The sequence below is a fragment of the Capsicum annuum genome, chromosome 7, assembly GCF_002878395.1.
Source record: "Capsicum annuum cultivar UCD-10X-F1 chromosome 7, UCD10Xv1.1, whole genome shotgun sequence".
Lineage (NCBI taxonomy): Eukaryota > Viridiplantae > Streptophyta > Magnoliopsida > Solanales > Solanaceae > Capsicum > Capsicum annuum.
In genome coordinates, this window is record NC_061117.1 from 121,365,150 (window position 1) to 121,384,840 (window position 19,691).

Genomic DNA, 19,691 nt, shown 5'->3' on the forward strand with positions numbered 1-19,691 from the left:
GTTTAGATTGCACAAATCTCTTCAGAATTCCCTGATCCTCTGTTGTCTCTCTGCTGTAGTCAGCAAAGAGGAGGCAATTTGCACCTTTATTTCTGATTATCATTGTGTTAGTGCAACACATGTAAAACTACTATAAGAAGTTCAACTTTAACAAGAAAAACCTGTATCCATATTTGACTCTTTTTCCCATGCGCCTGGGATTCAAAACAAAGATGTTATAGGCATCTTCCAGTTGTAAATACTCCACAAGGCTGGCGAAGAGAACATCCATCATATCCACATCAACTTGCCATAGAACGGTTCCATCATCCCTGAAAACATACATTTATATAGAGGAACTGAAGAAACACTGCTAAAAAATAATAATCAAGTCAGGGAAAGTTTTGCAGAGAAAATCATGAATTCTCTAATATTACAAAGAACTCCAAATACCTGTTGTCAGACATATCATCCTTGCGTCCAAAGACGTCAATGGCACGCTCAAAGATGGATGTGACCTTTTCACCCATTTGAATTGCATGAACGGAAAAACTGCACAAAGATTGAATACGTTATATCAGATCAGTCTATAATGCATTAACTATTTCATACTCATGCGATTGTATGGTTGCTTAGGGGAAGGGAAACAAAAAGTACTTGTAATTTATGTGGCTGATAAGAGGCAGATGGTGACGCTGTTCTCTGTCAATGCTAGTTTTGTAAAATGGTGTCAAAACTTCTCCTACTTGAGGAATCCTTGTATGTTCAAGGATGTGATCAATCTTTGTAAACCAGCGCTCTAGCTCCTCTGGCTGTAGCTTAAATTCTGAGTAGAAACCACATCGTAGTAGTAAAGAATAATATATTCAATAGTTACCAAATAGAAAAATAACAAAGAGAACGGTCATCCACAATTGTGTGAATGAACAATTGCATACCTTTTTATAGAAGGTAAAATAAAGGAATAATTTCATACCTTGATTACCCTTTCCTTCAAATCCAACAAAAATGAAATTCACAGGTACTGGAAGGTGCATGGAATCAACTTCGAGAAGCTTCAAATAATTTGCTATATTACCTGCAGTACAAGAGAATAATACTTTATTCTACTCCACTTTTAAAATGATATACACCCTCCCTTCCATCTTAGAATGTATTAATATTTAATAGTATGCAAAAGCACGTCAAGCATATAGTTCTTTTAAGGCTTTTTAGGAATATACACTAACATAGTTATCTCAAATAGGTAGTGCAAAAGAATATAAATGGGCTTATAACCGTCTTGAGTCTGTTCATCTATTGTCTTTGGTCACGTTTCATTAGATGTATAAGAATAATGATGTTGCATTGTGTATCATATGTTTGGTAGCAATTTTTCCATTCCGACATGATTAATACATCTATAGCTTATACGATATTTCCTGTATTATTTTGTACCAAGAACAATGTGGTATAAGCAACACTAAGATTAATTAAACATGGATAAAACATTCAAAATGGCAAAACTACCCCCTAAGGTATCCAATTGTACGTTTTTACATCAAACACAAGTTTAGAGTGTATACATTGTATATCCAATTTAGTAATATATGTATTACAGTTCCTGCATAACTTATTTCTGAACCAAAAAACAACCCCTAAAGGTTTCAAGTTGAACGATCACATTCTTCCACACAATTAGGGAAAGCTAAGGTCATGGGCGAACATCATCCCCTGCTGAGGAGAGCGTTTCCAATATCTTGGTGGCCCAGAAAAATAAGCTTGCACATTGATTAAGGGGCATTGAAGACAAATAAATAAAAAGTACCACGTATTTAAATTCTTAAACTCTTCGATGAGTAAATCAGACAATGTTACAATATCATAGTCAACATTTGATAAGCTCATTCACACTCTAGAAAATCACATGTACTGGAATCATATTACACAAGCAAAATGTTGAGTTATGTCCTGCATGGGTGGTGTGAAAAGGAATTTAATGGTATTAGACTACTTCACCATTGCCTCAGGGCCCATTTGACCATGATTTGAAATTAGGTTGATTAAATTTGAAGTTGAATTTTATTTGGATATCCAATTTGGAGTTCTTAAGTTAGATCTTTTTCTCGTACACATGAAAACACCACAATTTGTGAAAACTATCAAAACTTCCCCCAACTAAATGAGCAAGCCATAGTTTACAAACAAAGGTATCAAAATATCCCAAGGTGCCACATTAATAAATCGCACATCTCTATGTTCCTTTATAAATAAACATTTTTTGATAGCATGTTATTACAAACTTCCAAATACACACAATTATACTAAGATCCACTAGTCAAAAAAATAAATAATTGAAGTAACTAGATATTAGGTAACATAATCCTTCCATATGGCTCAGACAATCTATTCACATCTAGCATGAGTTTTTTTTTTTTTTTTTTGGCAAAATTTAAACTGATGGGTCTTTTTTTGCAAAATATAAACTTGTATTTTACATTTAGAAAATATTGAATTCACAACTTGAAATTTGAAATCCAACTTTTTGGAGAATTTGGGATTTTAAATCATAAGTTGAAATTTTGTTCACATTTCATAAACACATGTTGATTTCAAATCAACATAGAAAAATTGAATTCACAACTTGAAATTTGAAATCCAACTTTTTGGAGAATTTGGGATTTTAAGTCATGATTTGATATTGAAGTTGAAATTTTGTTCACATTTCATAAACACATGTTGATTTCAAATCAAAATTTCAAATTCAAGCCCCCAATCATATGGCTAAACGTTGACATAAGATTTTCGGTTGGATGATTAATTATTTTTACCTTGCTTTTACAAAACAATTCATTCACAGTGTTGAATTATATAATTGTCTCATATAGGTTGTGCAAGCTTTACTTCGTAGACAAGGATCATTCCGTACTTTACTTACGAGCTTGTGTTGTCCATTGTAATAGTCTAACTCTCTTATAGTGTACGACATTACATGAAATGAAACTCATCCTTTCTCGAAAGTATCTCTTGTTAGTGAACATGGTCAAACAAAAATTATTATGTTTGTTGTTCTTCATAAACCAATGGATAACAAGAGATTTACAAAAGTCTTAAAAGGATCCACTGCTTTGAACACCTTTAAGGTTTTGGGTTGGATGCTCAAATCCTTTCACAGGATATCAACGCCAACAATTTTTAAACTAATGGGTCTTTTTATGCAAAATATAAACTTATATTAAATTTTACTTTTAAAAAAATTGAAATCACAACTTGAAATTTTTAAAACTGGTAACTTTGTATATTTCTCACATACAGTACAACTTATGTACTAAAAAACCATAATTACAACATTTACTTCCAAATCCTACTAACTCCTAGCTAAATTGCATCTAGAACATCAATTAGGGAGATAGATGTCATTTGAATATACTTAGTTACACCAAAAACAAAGTAACAAAAGACAGTTTAGCTTAATCTGTTGCATACTATTCTCTATGCTATCAAAACACCTATCGTTCCTGTCCTTCCAAATTGTCCATCCATCTCTGTTTTTTACCTGCGCACCCTCCCAGCTCTAGATTGCTTTTTTTGAGGCATAGCCCATGAGATGCCTTTGAGATTTAGAAAAATCCTCCATAGTTGTCCAGTGACTTTGCAATGAAGAAATAAATGGTTAACTCTCTCGGCATTTTCCCCCCAAAAAAACAACTAGGACAAAGTGGTATCCCTCTTCTCATCAGGTTGTCTTCGGTGAGAACTGCTTCCTCGGCTAGCAACCAGATGAAACAAGCGACTTTATGAGGGATTTTGTTTTTCCAAATGCCTCTCCACTGAGGTGTTTGAATCATCCACCTGTAAGCATTACTTACTTTGAACTGGCTCTTCTTATTACCTTTCCACCACAAGGTATCTTGACCTGCGTCTAGTCCATTAACATGTTCGATGGTACTGAAGATATTTTCTACTCTTTAAATTTCCGAATCATTTATATGTCTTCTAAAGTTGAAGCTCCATCGATGGGGTGTCCAGAACTCCGCAATAGTCTTTTGTAGATAAGAGACTAATGCATAAATATCAGGGAGGGAACAGATTAACCGATCTTCCTGCCTCATTCCATTCATCTTTCCAAAAATCAGTTTTAGCTTTAATCTTAATGTTGGTTTTGAATTCACTCCACAATGCTTTGGTAGACCTCTACAGACTAACTCCGTAGGTAAAGTTATTTCCTTGGTCATCCAGTGGTCTTCTTCTTCATACTTTGCATTAATGACATTACTCCATAGAGTCGGGTTCCAATTACTATACTTCCATAACCACTTCATTTTAAGGGCCTTACTTTGGAATTTCAAGTTCTTGATTCCCAACCCCCTGTCTTTTTCAAGTTATCATTGTTTCTCATTTGACCAGATTATAACCCTTTCTTTCATTGGTTCCTTGCTAGAGAAACTTCCTCCTTATCTTGTCCATTCTATTAATAACCCCTGCCGAAATAGGAAAAACAGACATCGTGTAGGTAGGGAGTGAATCAAGAACTGAGTTGATGAGAGTTAATCTGCCTCCTCTGGATAAATATTGAATCTTTCATCTTGCAAATTTCTTTTAACACCTTTCAATCACATTATTCCATATTTCGGTTGACTGTGATTTTGCTCCAGTGACATCCCTACATCCCTAGATAGATAGTGGGTAGATTTCCCAATTCCCACCTAAGATTGCATTCAATGACTCCATGTTTCGCACCTCATTAATAGGATATAGAAAACTTCTCCTCCAATTAATGTGCAACCCAGAAATCCCTTCAAAAAGTACCAAAATCACCCTCAGGGTCATGAGTTGATCCTCTTCAGCATCATGAGAGTATCATCGGCATGAGTATTATCGGCATATTGCAAGTGAGTTATCTCCAGGTTCCTTTCTCTAATTCTAGCCACATTAAATCCTCTGAGCCACCTATTCATGTTTGATGTTTTGATCATGCTATTAAGACCCTCTATAGTTATTAAGAAGAGAAAGGGTGACAAAAGATCTCCTTGTCTTAAACCCCTTTATGCACGGAAAAATGTGCACTGAAAAATACTACTGGCGAGCCATTGATAAACACAGAAAATCTCACAATTAAGATGTAGTATTTGATCCATCGTATCCACTTCTGACCAAAACCCATTCTTCTCATAGAATCCAATAAGTATTCGAGTTAACATAGTCCTATGCCTTCTCCATGTCTAGCTTACATAGGAGCCCGAGCTTCTTCTGCTTTAGTTTGGAGTCAATGGCTTTATTAGCTATTAGCATTGCATCCATAATTTGTTTACCTTTGATGAAGGCCATTTTTTGTGAATCAATCAACTTGGCTATCACACCTTTAAGCCTTTCTGTCAGTACTTTGGCAAATAACTTATATATATATTGCCTATCAGACTGACTGGTCAAAAATCTCTCAACTCTTTGGCTCTTTTTTTTTACTTTGGAATGAGAGTTATGAAAGTGGCATTAAGGCTTCTTTCAAACATTTCTTGTTCATAGAAATTCTGAAAGGCCAGCATGATGTCTTGTTTCAGTATCTCCCAGCATTTTATGAAGAAACCCTCTGTGAAGCCATCTGGGCCAGGTGCCTTGCCTGTTGCACATAGTTTTGGGCATGTCAAAACTTCACTCTCCTCAAAAACCCCTTGTAGCATTTCTTTTTCCTCATTTGTTAGTCGGGGATAGTTAGGGAACATATAAGCTGGTCTCCAGCTTATGGTTTCAGAATACAACTTTTTGTAGTACTCCATAATTTCCCCTTCAATTCTTCCTGGATCTTGGGATAATTCTCCTTCAATAATGAGTTGATCAATGTTGTTGTACATTTTGTGTGCATTAGCCATTTTGTGAAAAAAACATGGTGTTTTTGTCAACCTCCTTCGGCCACAATGACCTTGACTTTTGCCTCCATGAAATTTCTTCATTTTTAATTAATTCCTCATACTCAAGCATACTTGTTTCCCTCCTTTCTGTCTCCTCTTCTGTCAAACTTCTTTCTTCCATTATTCCGTCAAACTCTGCCAGTATATTAAGCACATTCCTCCTTCTTGTTCCAAGGTTTTCTTGTTCACTCTAGCTCTATTCCATCTTTTAGAGCTTTAAGTTTGGATGCAAGAATGAAATCCGACTTTCTAGAGCTCTACAATTCCTTGGTTCTATCATTGAATCCTTCTGTCCTAGACACCAAATTTCAAATATGAAGTAGTTTTTGTTCTTATTCCACTCACCCCCTTGTAATACATAGGTAAATGATCAGATCTTAGCCTCTATGGTGACATTTGTATTAGATTGTTGAAGTTGTCATCCCACTCTTCTGGAAAAAAGATCCTATCAATCCTGGAGGCTATCTCATGGTTATCCTCTTTAAACCAAGTATAGTTGCAATCTTCTAGTTGTATATTAATCAACTTCAGGTCTTCAGTAACATCAGAGAATTATCTCAAGCCCCTTGATGTTCTTGGACGTCTTCTCTTTTCAAAGACGAATCTGGCTACATTAAAATCGCCACATACTACCCAAGGACCTTTCATCACCCCATCTCCTCCCATACTAATCTTCTTCCAATGTAACAATTGGAAGCATATATCCCAGTGATATCACAAGAAAAGTCTTGCAATTGTGCCTCGAATTTGCAAGTTAATGAGTAAGCACCTATTTCCAAGATTTCTCCTTTCCATGCCCTGTTGTCCCATAGCATTATAATACCCCCTCTAATGTCACTAGCTTCTAAGCAAGCAAATCTAACCCATCTTCCTCCCCAAATTTGTTTCACCTCTTCAGATAAATTCCCCTCCAATTTAGTTTAGTTTCTTGCAGACAAATAATATCTACATTCCATTCTACTAGTAAAGTTTTAACAAATCTCCTTTTATCCCTATTGTTCAACCCTCTAACATTCAATGATACAAGTTTGAATTTCATCAATTACTACTTGTCTGACTTCTTCCCTTGCTCCTATTCCATTGTTTTTGAATTTGACATCAAAAGACACAAGACTTTTCAGCTCTTGAGAGCCTCTAAAACTTGTTTTCTTACAAAAATTCTCATTATCCATTCTTCTTGCTTGCCTAGAACTATCCAAATGTAAAAGTATATCCAGAGCTTTTTCTTCATGGCCCTAAAAATCTGCTCCCAGCACTTTACCCAGTTAGATCATATTCTACTTCACTCATAATGATGTCTCCCTTTTCTTGCATATTATCAATTGTTGTTGGATTTGCAGTGTTTCTGCCTCCTCAATATCCCATTCCCCCACTATAGGAAGTGAATTTCTCTGCCTTGCCTCAATTAATTTAATTTCAGCATTGTTGGTCTCCATCTCCCCCAACTCCCTTTCAATTGTTTCCATTAATTGATGCCCACTGTTACTTCTCCCAACAGTTTTGTTGTCTTCCTCTCCTCAGTTCGCACTAGATTTCTAATCTGCATGTTTGTTGGCTCTATTTTTAGGAGGTATCGCACTTCTGAAGTCTCAATAGAGATGTCTTTATTCTGTTCCAAAGCACAACTATTGTTTAAGTTATTAAAAATGACTTGACTTGAGAAATCAGGCCCACCTCTTCTTGAAATTGTGGACTTTTTATTGGGCTTCATAAGTTGGCCCAATTTTTCAATTTCATTTAAACTGGTCGCATGCTCTTTTTTTTAGCACTGTGACAGCTTTTGAATTTACCCCCTCCTCGTATTCTGTTGCTGGCAGATCCCTAGGAAAGTGGGATTGTTATACTTCAGAACAGTACGAACCATTTATTATCCTCTGGATAACTGGGTTCTTATTTGCCCTCCTTTCTCTGACGTCTCCTCTGTCCATTTCCGGCGATGATTCAAATATGATTTTACTTTTCTACCAAATAAGAAAATAGTACTTAACACTATTTCTGGATATCGCCACTTCTTTTGGTATATTCCTTCCATTATTCGAGATCAAGACTCTAGCCCATTTCATGTGGTTCTTCAGCTCTGTTTCTTATTCTGTGGCCACCCATCCCCACATAGGTTTCCAGTTTCTTGAAAACTTTTTGTGACCATAGATGCAAGGGGATTCCAACAATTCTGATCCAAGTTCCGGTGGATATTGTACTATTAGGTACACAACCTACTATTGGGTTCCACCACTCCAGGCTGAAAGTTCGGTTCTTCCAACTCCACTGCCCTTGTAAGGTTTGTACAGCCATGTGCTTGTTGGGGAATACGAAGAGGAATTTGTCACCGTACATTTCATAAATGTTCACCCCAAAAGCCTTCTTCCACATCATAGTCTACCATATTCTTATCTGTGTCAAGGATGACTTTTCTTTGCTTCTTCCTTCCAGTTGCCCTACCAGACACCTCTCAATAGTCCAGTGTCCTTGTTATCTTTTTGAATCACAACTTCAATGTGTCCCTCCTTGTTTTTAATGTCCGCATCTCGTAGAGTTATGGATTGCCATGTACTATCACGTACGACTCTCGTGTATGGGTAGTTGGCATCAATAAGTCTCGGTGGGCCTACAACTTCCATCCTTTTAAGGCATTCAATGAAGTTCTCAATTTTAAATGTCTTGCCAATCCAACATTAATGGCTAACTCTGAGATGACTAGGACAGATCTCCCCCGTTATTAATAGTTAGGATGCTTATAAATCTCCATATTCATTGTACTTTCTTGTGCAAACATGCTCGGCAGCTCCCCTCTCTCTGCATTTTTTCACCTTCTGATCATCTTCTTATGGTTGTCGGAGGCTTCTCTTAGAATGGTACAGATCCACTCCATGATTTTACGGCTCATGGAGGATCCCCTCATCATCTTGCCGCTTCTTTCTACCCACACAAAACACTGAATTTTCAGAGTTCCACCTCGTAATATCAAACGACTTGAATCCTGCACTGAAATAGATCCTATTTTCTCCCATTATTGAATGAAGTTACTGGTCTAAAGAAGAGGTAAGGAACTAGCCTTTATGTAAGATGATAACCCTGGGTAGATGAGAAAAGAAGGCTGGGAACTCCAGCAGAAATCCATCCAACTTTTTGGAGAATTTGGGATTTCAAGTAGGTGTTTGGCCATGAAAATTAAATTTTTTTAGAGTTGGAGTTGTGTTTGCCCATGAATACAAATTGGAGTTGTTTTAAAAAATTTGTGAGAGAAATGGTGTTGAAGATATGTCTCAGAAATAAAGTAGAAGTAGATAACTATTAGTAGTTTTAAATTATTAGAGTTCTATGTGGCCTAGACTTACGAATTAGTTATACCTTTGTTATTTGAATTTGAATTGAAGTCTAGTCAGAAATTTAGCTATAAATATATGTTTTGAGTAATTAATAAAACAATTACCTTCGACAATACAATTGCAGTATTTTTTCTCTCCAAGTCTTTCTTTGTTATTTCTTTAATTTCAAAGCTAAAAATCAACAATTGGTATCTAGAGTCATTTCCTCGAGGGATTTATGAGTGAGATGAATTATAAAAAGAACTTTTCCCAAATAGCTCTTCTTGCTTTTGATAGTGAGAATTGCCAACTTTAGACAGTAAGAATGGAGACTTATCTTGAAGCTTTAGATCTTTGGAAGGTCGTGGAGGAGAATTTTGATGTTCTTTTACTGCCCGATAATCCCACGATGGCCCAGATCAAAAGTCAAAAGAAAAAAAAAATAAAAAAATCAAAGGCAAAAGCAACTTTGTTTGCTTATGTCTCCAATAATTTTCACGAGAATTATGGCCCTCAAATCAGCAAAAGAAATTTGGAATTATCTGAAGGAAGAATATACAGAAGATGAAAGAATACGAGGCATGAAGGTGTTGAATCTAATAATGGAATTCGAATTGCAAAAGATGACGAAATCTGAGACCGTCAAAGAGTACTCAGATCGACTTCTTGGCATTGTTATCAATGTATGATTGCTTGTCACAAAATTTAAAGATTCAAGAATTGTTGAAAAAATTCTTGTTACAATGCTTGAAAGATACAAAGTATCAATAACTACTTTGGAAAACACAAGAAACCTGTCCAAGATTACCTTGGCCGAATTGTTAAATGCATTGCAGACACAAGAGCAAAGGAGACTCATGAGGCAGGATGGTATGTTGAAGGAGTTTTGGCAGCCAACCACAAGACTCAAGGCAAGAATAATAATTCAAGAAAAAACTACCCACCTCAGCACTGTGTCCTCCATTTAAATTTTGGAAAAAACCAGATGCACAATGCAAGATCCACAATCAACTTGACCATGAAGCTGTGATTTGTAAAAAAAAACTCTCAAAGAAGCTATGATTTGCAAAAAGAAATCTCAAAAATATGAAAAAGATGCCCAAGTCACCAAAGAAGAAGAAGAAGAAGATCACTTATTTGAGGCAACATATTCTTCAATCAAGAAATCTGATTTTTTCAATGATTAACAGTGGTTGTACAAACTACATGACATATGACAAGACTCTTTAAAGAGTTTCTGCCTTTGAAAAATAAAAAAATCAGAATTGAGAATGATGACTATATTCCTACAGAAGGAAAAGAGAATATTGCTCTAGATGTTTTTTGTGTAATCAAGATGCAGAAGAGAATAGCCACCTATTTTTGCATTGTGACATAGCTGAAAAAGTGTGGAACATGTTTTTTTTGTATCCTGGGGATCAGCTGGACAATGCCAAGATCCACACTGGAATTTCTAAACAACTGGAAAGGAATTAGGGAGAGAGGTTCAACAGAAGATTGGTGGTTGAGTATTCCAACTAATGTCCGGTGGACGTTGTGGAAAGAAAGAAATGCCAGGTGCTTTGAAGGCAAGAGTTGCAGCATCCAAAAGATTAAAAGTCATTGCCTTAGCTTACTTTATTTTTGGTGTAAATAGGAAATAGGGTTTCGGGGGGGGGGGGGGGCGCGACCGTAGATTTCATAGATAACTTGTAAGGTTTCTTTTTTGGGTCGTCCGCTAAGAGGAAAATCCATTTGATTGGGAGTTGTAAGATCGATCATCATTGGGTGATGAGTTTTTGTTAATACAAAGTTACCTTTGACTCAAAAAAAAAAAAAAAAAAAAAAGAGAACGTTGCAATTAAAACAATTTCATGCACAAAAATAATTTCAAATGTCCTTTATATGTCCGATATTGATAAAAGTTTGTTAAGTGTTGAGCAACTAATGGAAGAAAAAAAAGGGACAACCCGGTGCACTAAAGCTCCCGCTATGCGCAGGGTCCGAGAGCTAATGGAAAAAGGATTTAAATTATTATTTGAAGACAAATATTATTGAATCTTTGATTCCACTAATCATGAGATTTTACAAGTTGAAATGAGAGGTAAAAGTTTCTTATTTAGTCCATCAGAAAATGCACGCAAGCCTTTCAAGACCAAAGATGAATTGGCAGATTTATTCAAGGGGTCAAATTTAGCCGAGCTTGCAATCTACAATTTTTGATCCAAGGAGGAGTGTTGAAGATATGTCTCAGAAATAAAGTAGATAACTATTGGTAGTTTTAAATTATTAGAGTTCTATGTGACCTAGACTTAGGAATTAGTTATCCCTTTGTTATTAAAATTTGAATTTGGATGGAAGTCTAGTTAGAAATTTAGCTATAAATATAAAGTTTTGAGTTATTAATAAAACAATTACCTTCGACAATACAATTGCAGTATTTTTTCCTCTCCAAGTCTTTCTCTGTTATTTTTTTAATTTCAAAGCTAAAAACCAACAAGTGGGAGCGAAAACTAGTTTCCAAATACAACTTGGAGTTGTATTTGGAATTCTTATGGCCAAACACCACTTTTGAAATAAAGTGAAAAAAAATTAAAAAAAAAAGTAAAAAATTCTTATGGCCAAACGGGGCCTTAATCATGAAATAAAATTGAAGTTGAAATTTTGTACATTTCATAAACACGTGTTGATTTCAAATCAAAACTTCAAATTCAAGCCCCAAATCATATGGCCAAACGCTGACAAGATTTTCAATTATCTGTTATTCTTCAAAAACCGATAGATAACAAGAGATCTACAAAAGTCTTTAAAGGATCCACTGCCTTAAACACCTTTAAGGTTTTTAAGGTTTTGGGGTACGACGCTCAAATCCTTCCACAGGATATCACAACCAACAATTTGTAAATCTCACAATTGTGAGTTTGCATTAAAATTAATGTGTACAACAACAACATACCTAGTGTAGTCCCACAAGTGGAGTCTAGAGAGGGTAGAGTGTACGCAGACTTTACCCCTACCTTAAGCAGGTAGAGAGGTTGTTTCTGATCCGGAAACATAAGCAGTAACAACAGCAAGATAGTATAAAACCGAAGCATAAGCGATAACAAGTGGTAATAGAAAACTAAGAATGAGAAAAACGAAATAGTAAAATAACAAAAATACTGAAATAGTACCAATACTACTTGTAACGAAAAGCAGAATGCAAAACTACCTACTAGTAGTCTTCTACCTTAATCCAACCTCCACACCTTCCTATATCTAAGGGTGATGAGTTATATAGTTGTAGTTATCCCAATGGGTTGTCTTAGACTACTAACCCACAATTTTAGGTTGGAGGCCTAAATTCTTCTGCAAATTCAATCATCACGATACGTAAATATATTGCATAATTGCAGTCAGCAGTCCATTCATCTAACTAGATGCAGCACCGAGAAGTATAGGAAGTAAAAGCTCTTGAGAGGTGTGCTATTTGCAAATCATACAAGCTCTTTCTTGTTAGTATTTTCTTAAGAAGCCTACAAAGTAAAATCTTGCAATTAAATGTATTTTCCAACCTCCAAAGATGGTTAAATGAGATAAGAATTTCTCTAGAAGATAATAAGAACTTGTCTATAATTTTATTCTGGGTATAGTAAAATATTCTACTACTCTTTAAATTTAGTGTTGCCATGGTATTATGTGATAGAAGAACACTTACCAAAGTAAGAGGTAAGTCCTACAAATAGTTACTCCCTCCGTCCCAATTTATGTAGCATCATTTGACTTAGAACAATGTTTAAGAAAGAAAGGAAGATTTTTGAAATTTGCGGTCTAAAGCAAACCTTCCACATATATGTGGCTATAATTCATTTTATTAAGGACAAAAAAAGAATTTTAAAATTATGTTATTTCTAATTATAGAAAGGTGACATTTTTTGGGACAAACAATAAAGAAAAGAGTGTCACATAAATTGAGACGGAGTTTGAGATTGAGTGAATATAAGACTAGCAATTTTACATGAGAGTAAATGTTGGGCCGCTAAAGTCTAGCGTATCCACGTGATGAGCGTCGCACAAATACAAATGCAAAGATATTTTTGTTGGTCATGCAAGATTTTTTAAGATCAGAAATGACCACATTTAGCAAAGGTGCAAGTAGAGCACATACAACAGCATAACCAATGGATTTCCACAAAGTGGGGTCCGGGAGGGTAGAGTGTACACAAACCTTACTACTACTTCTAGGAGGTAGAGAGGTCGTTACCGGAAGACCCTCGGCTCAAGTGAAGCAACTCAAAGTAGTAATTTAGAGAATAACGGCAGTGAAGAAAAACATGACAATTATAATAGGAAACCAGTGCGGGGAAATATATGCAAGGAACCGTGATATCAACATCAAGGTGCGATCACCTAAACGTAGTAAACAACATATGATAACAAATACCAAAAGCCAAGGACAACATGCATAGGCTAATACTAGGACAAACACGGTACTCTACACTACCACCAAGACAGACTACATGAATAGACTAATACTAAGAAAATGCTCAACTACCTGCTAAACTTCTACCCTTATCCACGACCTCCAAACCCTCCTATCTAAGGTCATGTCTTCAATAAGCTGAAGATGCTTCATATCCTATCTAATCACCTCTCCTCGGTACTTCTTCGGTCTACCTCTACCTCTCCTTGTCCCCACTATATCCAATAATAGGTCGTTTAAAATGGTTTAACCATGTCACACATCGATCGACAAATACATCAGTCCAGGGCAAGTAAATGTGTTAATCAAAGACAAGGTAAGTCGCGCGGAGGAAAGTTATCTTGAAAGACCTACAATCTCTTGGAATCCATGCAGACCCAACAAAAATAGGGTTCAACGAAAGCAAAGGATATATATAGGCGATACCAAATAATTGAAAATATGTTTATTCACATTAGTCATTTACTTTAGGTTCTATTTTTTCTAGAAGTCCTTTAGCCCCGACAGCTATTTACATAGAGAGAGAACATCTAGCACTTTAATTTTTATTTCTATTAGCATAATATTCATATGAGATTAGCTTAAATGGAGCAAAATGACCCGTTATTAAGTATATAGTTAACCCAAACTTGATTGGAATTAAGGCGTTGTTCTGGTGCTTGAACTCTTCAAAATTCAACATTCTGATCCCTCACCTTCCACCTGACATTTGATCTTCAAAGATATAGTGGAGAAGCAGTTCTTTAAAAATCTCCTACCGCATTTTCAATCAAAGTTGCACAATGAACATGTTAAAAGGGGAATACATGAGATAAACAAAAAGCACAAAGATCCTACTAAAAGCATATATCATCAGTAGATAGCTATTTAGATTTTGCTAGCTCCTTGAACCTAGTACAGTAGAGGTCTTGGTAGTTGGTTTTGGGACTGTTTCTATAGGTTTTTGCTCTGTTAAGCTCCAAATATCTTTGTACTGGAATTTTAGCAGTTTACTTTTCCGTAATTTCTGCATCTTCTTGATGCCTTTCCTAATACATTTTATTATTTCATCAAAAAATTATATCATCAACTAGAATGCAATTTTCTATTTGACTTTCTAAAAAGGGATAGTTCATGGGTACCCCCAATGGAACAGTTGAGGTGCACAAAAGCAGGTCCGAACACCACCTGCATTACAAAAAGGGATAGTTCATGGGCAAATCCCAGGATGGGAGTCCCTGATTCCATCATTTTTCCTTTATACAAGTTTTACAATGTTCTGTACAAACTGCTTACATTTTCTAGGACACTAGAAGCTTCAATAGATAAATAGAAAGCAAATGCATGACACGGAAGAAAAAGCTTGCTTCATTGTCTCAGGTACTTAAGTTAAAAAGGATTAATCTTATGAAGATCTGATATAGACAATTGAGAAGGGAGTATAATACACATCAAGGCAAATCTAAAAGAAAGAGAATTTTGGAGCAACACAAGTACCTGCCTGGGTGTAATTGAGAATACTCACTTTTCCCGGATTAGATGTTTCCAGGTCATCGAAATCTGCACCCATACATCATAACCTTAATGGAAATTGGGAAGTAAAGTCATCTTTACAACCAATTATACAAAAAAGCATGTAATTCAAGAACTTACCACCACCATGGATAACAGACTCACTCCAAAATTTGCTCTTATCTTTAAGGTTAAACAACGAAAATACCGATGACTTCCCTGTTTTACGATTTCCACCCGTAGCACCAAGTGAACTGTCACTCAGGAACTGCCAAATATTATTGGAATAATCAGTACTGTTTCTGTAGTTTCTCTCTTTGCATTGCAAGTGGGATTAAAAGGCTTTGAGAAAATCATCGGTGCAACAAACTATCACAGAAGTCTGAAAATACTTCCCAGAGTATATACAACAACATACCACAAGTGGGGTCTGCGGAGGGTAGAGTGTACACAGACCTTACCTCTACCTCGTGGAGGTAGAGAAGTTGATTCCGAAGGATACTTCCAAGAGTAATGATACACAAAAAAGAAACATAAAGGAAATAATTTAATCAAAAGCTATTGAATTTAAAATTCCGAAGAAAGTGCCAAATTTTTAAGCTTGTCAATATTCTCCTCCCACAACCATTATCATGAGTAAGGTGTAAAAATATACTGAAAAGAAACAAAGAAGAAAAATCATTATACAATAAGGACATTCACAATTTAGACAAACTAAGGTCTGCGGACATGTAACTCTAGTGTCTCAATTTAATGCACAATGAAATGCTCCTGAAATCAACAAGCTCATAATCCCACATATGGTTTCTGAAAAATCAAACCCCTAGTCACAAAAAGGAAGAATATATTAGTCTGAATGTGAAACAATTATATTCACTAGGTAATTTCTTCCCATCTACCAAGCTTGGTGAGCAAACTTAACCGCCCTATGTCACCAGGGGTGGAATTAAATAGTCGAGGTGCACACAAGCTGTACAGGACACCATCATTAAAAATATATATGAATATTCACCCATTCAAATGAACTTTCCCCATCCTAACCTATTTAGCAACAATTGGAGGAGCTTCTAGAACCGCTGGGCATTAATTTCTTCAGTCACAGGGCATACAAACATTCAATTCACAAAAACATTGTTGAGAGTGTAAACAACATCAGAACGAGTAACACCAATAATCAAATAATCAGAAAAAAAAATTGCATACAAACATTCAATTGGACATTTTATGTAAATCCATTATAGGAAAAAATTGAGTTAATCTGCTATTAGGGCGTGAAAAGAAAAATGATTGTTTAAGAAATTCATGTTTACCAAAACGAAGAGGAACAAGAAAGCCAAGTGAAGACGCAACATGACTGGAGCCTTGCAGATCTTCAAGGGAAATGAAATCGGAAATTCAAAGGGAGTGTGAGAGATTCATCAACTGCGAGGGCGGGGGAGTAGAGTGAAGACTGAGGAAGACCGGAATCGACCGTTTTGACTGACTACGGCAGTATAGCTATATATTCATGAATCTAACCGGAGCAGCCCATTTCATTTTTTTTATATAAAAATTAAAAAATTTCAACTCCCTAAAATAGAAAGAGAGTAAAGTAATGAATGTTAGGTTTATGTCGGTTATGTTATGAGCCCATTTCATTTTTTTTATATAAAAATTAAAAAATATCAACTCCCTAAAATAGAAAGAGAGTAAAGTAATCGAATGTTATGTTTATGTCGGCTATGTTATGAATATTAACAGAGAGAATAAAGTAATTTAAAAAGTAAAGAAGAGTGTAATTAATTTCAAAATGTTGATATTTATGTTATTTATATTTTATTTTTTTGGACCCATTTTTCAACCTGTTTGGTTACTACTACAATTTTAAAAATAGACATTTTTATCCTACTTTCTGAAATACTACGGATATAGGGTGTGTTTGGTATGATGGAAAACGAAAATGTTTTCATAGAAAATAAGGTAGTGTTTTACTTATTTTCTTATGTTTGGTTGCTTAGTGAAAAATATTTTAAAAAAAATATTTTATGGTATTTGGTTGGTGAATAGAAAATATATTTTTTTATACCTAAATTTTAACTTTACATGAGTGTGTGACCCTCTAATTAAAAATATAATATATTTTCTAAAACATAATATTTAACTACATATTTTTAATCATTCGGTCAGTTTGTATAAGATGTGACATCAACAACTATATATTCATCTGACCAAATTTAGAAAATAATATAAATTTTTATCACGTATTAATAAAATAAATTTATAATTACGTATTTTTTATTTTATTTATTTATTAAAAAGTAACTTCTTAATACGATTTATCAAAGAAAAAGTCAAAAAGAGGAAGTTAGGTGGTACGTAATTTGACCAAATGAAGCAATAACTTTTTAAAAAAAAAATTTGGTAAAAAGCGTAATAAAAAGTTATAATTTATAAATTGTAATAAAAAGTTTTAATTTATAAAAGTTATAAAGTTTTAATTTATAATTTTTTTTAAAAAACTTAGTGTACTATCACATCACTTCTTTATGTCAAATCATATAAACGTAATAAATTATTACGTTTTACAAAAAAAATTGTAAAACGTAATAAATTATTACGTTTTATAAAAAAGTTTTATAAAATGTAATAAATTATTACTACATTTTACTAAAACTTTTTTACTGTACACATCCGCTATCAAACCGTTAAAAAAAAGGTATAAAACATAATAAATTATTACGTTTAGCCTATTTTGGTAACTTATTAAATAGGTGGCTTATTTTGATCACTTTATTCAAATTTTGGTTTTAAGTTTCCATAAGTCACTCAATATTTTCTATAAAATGACTTCCCTTAGCCCATGAAGGAAGTCATTTTCTTTCAAATGGAGGAAAATGAGTTCCTTTGGAAAATATTTCCCCAAGGTTATATTACAATCAAACAAGGAAAAACAGAAAGAAAAAATTCAGAAAACATTTTCCATCATACCAAACACACCCATAGCACTTTTAAAACCCTCTATATATAAATAAATAGTATACCATTCAAAACAATATATAAGAAATATCTTTATCATTAATTATAGAATAATTATGCTAGTATTACTATCAATTTAATGTGTGTTTGGAATGAAGGAAAATATTTTTCAATTTTTTCTTCTTTGGTTACTTAAAATGTCTTGGAGAATATTTTTCAAATAGATTTATTTTTCTCAAATTTAAGAAAAAAGATCTCTCTGCATAAAGTAAGGAAAATATTTTTCAAAAACTAGCTTTCAACTTCACCATCTGTGACTTGATCTTGCCACGACACAAGACTCAATTTTTTATCCCGACTCAAGACTAGATCTTGATTCGGGATCCGACTCTCAGGTCAGGGTCGAGGTTTGGTCATAGGTCAAGATCGGGAGTCAGGTCCCGAGGTTGGATCCCAAGTCATGAGTTGAGTCTTAGATTGGGGTCAGAGGTCGAGTCTCGAGTTCATCATCATGGCCGAAAGTTGGATCCTAGATCATGTTTGGAGTCAGGTCCCGAGTCAGTAGTCAAGTCAGGAATTAGGGTCGAGAGTTAAGTCAGAAGTCGGGTATCAGTTTAGATTGATGTCAAGTGATGAATTGGGTCTTAATTTGGGGTGGGGTATTGTGAGTCGTGCCTTAGGTTGGGCTTAGGAGTCAGGTTTTGAGTCTAGGTTAGAAGTTAAGTTTGTGAGTGGAACCCCGAGTTGGGGTCGAGTCTTGGGTCATGAATTAAGTCTCGGATTCGGGTCTAGAGTTGGAGTCATTCCAAGATTAAGAGTCAGTGTTAATAGTTATGTCTCAAGTCGATGTTAAGAGTTAGGTGTAACACCACATATTTCGTTATGCCTTGATGAGACTTTAAGGTAAAAAAAAAAAACCAAATTTTGTAGTCCCAATAAATCATGAGTCAATCCATGAGTCATGGTATAAATTCACGAGTCGTAAAATGAGTCATGATCCGAACTCAGACTTGCCGTGACAGGTATCCCAAGCCCACCTAGGCCAGAGACCACCCCTTAGCCTAACCTTCAGAGCACAATAAAAATAAACAACCAAATCCAACCAAATAGTAATAAGAAGGATAGATAAACCAAATGAAAGTTTAAGAGTCAAATTCAACAACCAACCCAATACTTGTCCACAAAATCCTCTAAAACCAGAAATACCAACTAAGTCAGGACATGCCACCAACTATGACAAAAATAATCGAAAATGAAATACTAAAAAAATACTGAAAATAATAAAATGACAGGGTCTTTCGAATGATGGAGGCTCACTATATCATGAAATGATGTAGTGTTCGGGGATAGTTAGTGGGCCGAGCACTGACATGTAACTCAGGGACAGGGATAAAATAATGTAATTACCAAAATCTAGTCATAAACCATATGCACCACATTTATATACATATATATAGGATATCGGGATATGGATAAGGGTCATGAACATGAGAGTTTAAAGTATTAGCCTAAACTATGTAGCTTGCTCCGTCCTAAAGGCATCCATGGGCTATATGGGTTCAGATCCTCCTGCTAGAAGGGCCCCAATGTGTGTTAGTCGCACAAACTGAGGAAAAACCAAGGAAAGGCTTAAGT

The 19,691-nt window shown here is 35.0% G+C and overlaps 1 protein-coding gene across 3 annotated transcripts in view; it reads right to left on the reverse strand.

The window, feature by feature from the left end:
• Positions 1 to 16,711, reverse strand: part of LOC107854049 — a 37,119-nt gene extending 20,408 nt beyond the window's left edge. Inside the window, exons 1-7 of one of the 3 annotated variants that reach the window (XR_007042906.1) lie at positions 16,412 to 16,616; positions 15,243 to 15,369; positions 15,087 to 15,149; positions 956 to 1,057; positions 637 to 805; positions 433 to 531; positions 162 to 311 (exon numbers count right to left, since the gene is read on the reverse strand). Coding sequence is in view for 2 of the 3 variants with exons in the window: in XM_047393677.1 (XP_047249633.1) it covers positions 162 to 311; positions 433 to 531; positions 637 to 805; positions 956 to 1,057; positions 15,087 to 15,149; positions 15,243 to 15,369; positions 16,412 to 16,453 (752 nt within the window). In the remaining variant the exon portion in view is untranslated. Of the gene's footprint in view, positions 1 to 161; positions 312 to 432; positions 532 to 636; positions 806 to 955; positions 1,058 to 15,086; positions 15,150 to 15,242; positions 15,370 to 16,411 lie in introns of those variants that run through there. The other 2 variants (XM_047393677.1, XM_047393678.1) reach the window with 2 other exon arrangements.
• Positions 16,712 to 19,691: the final 2,980 nt, after the last annotated feature.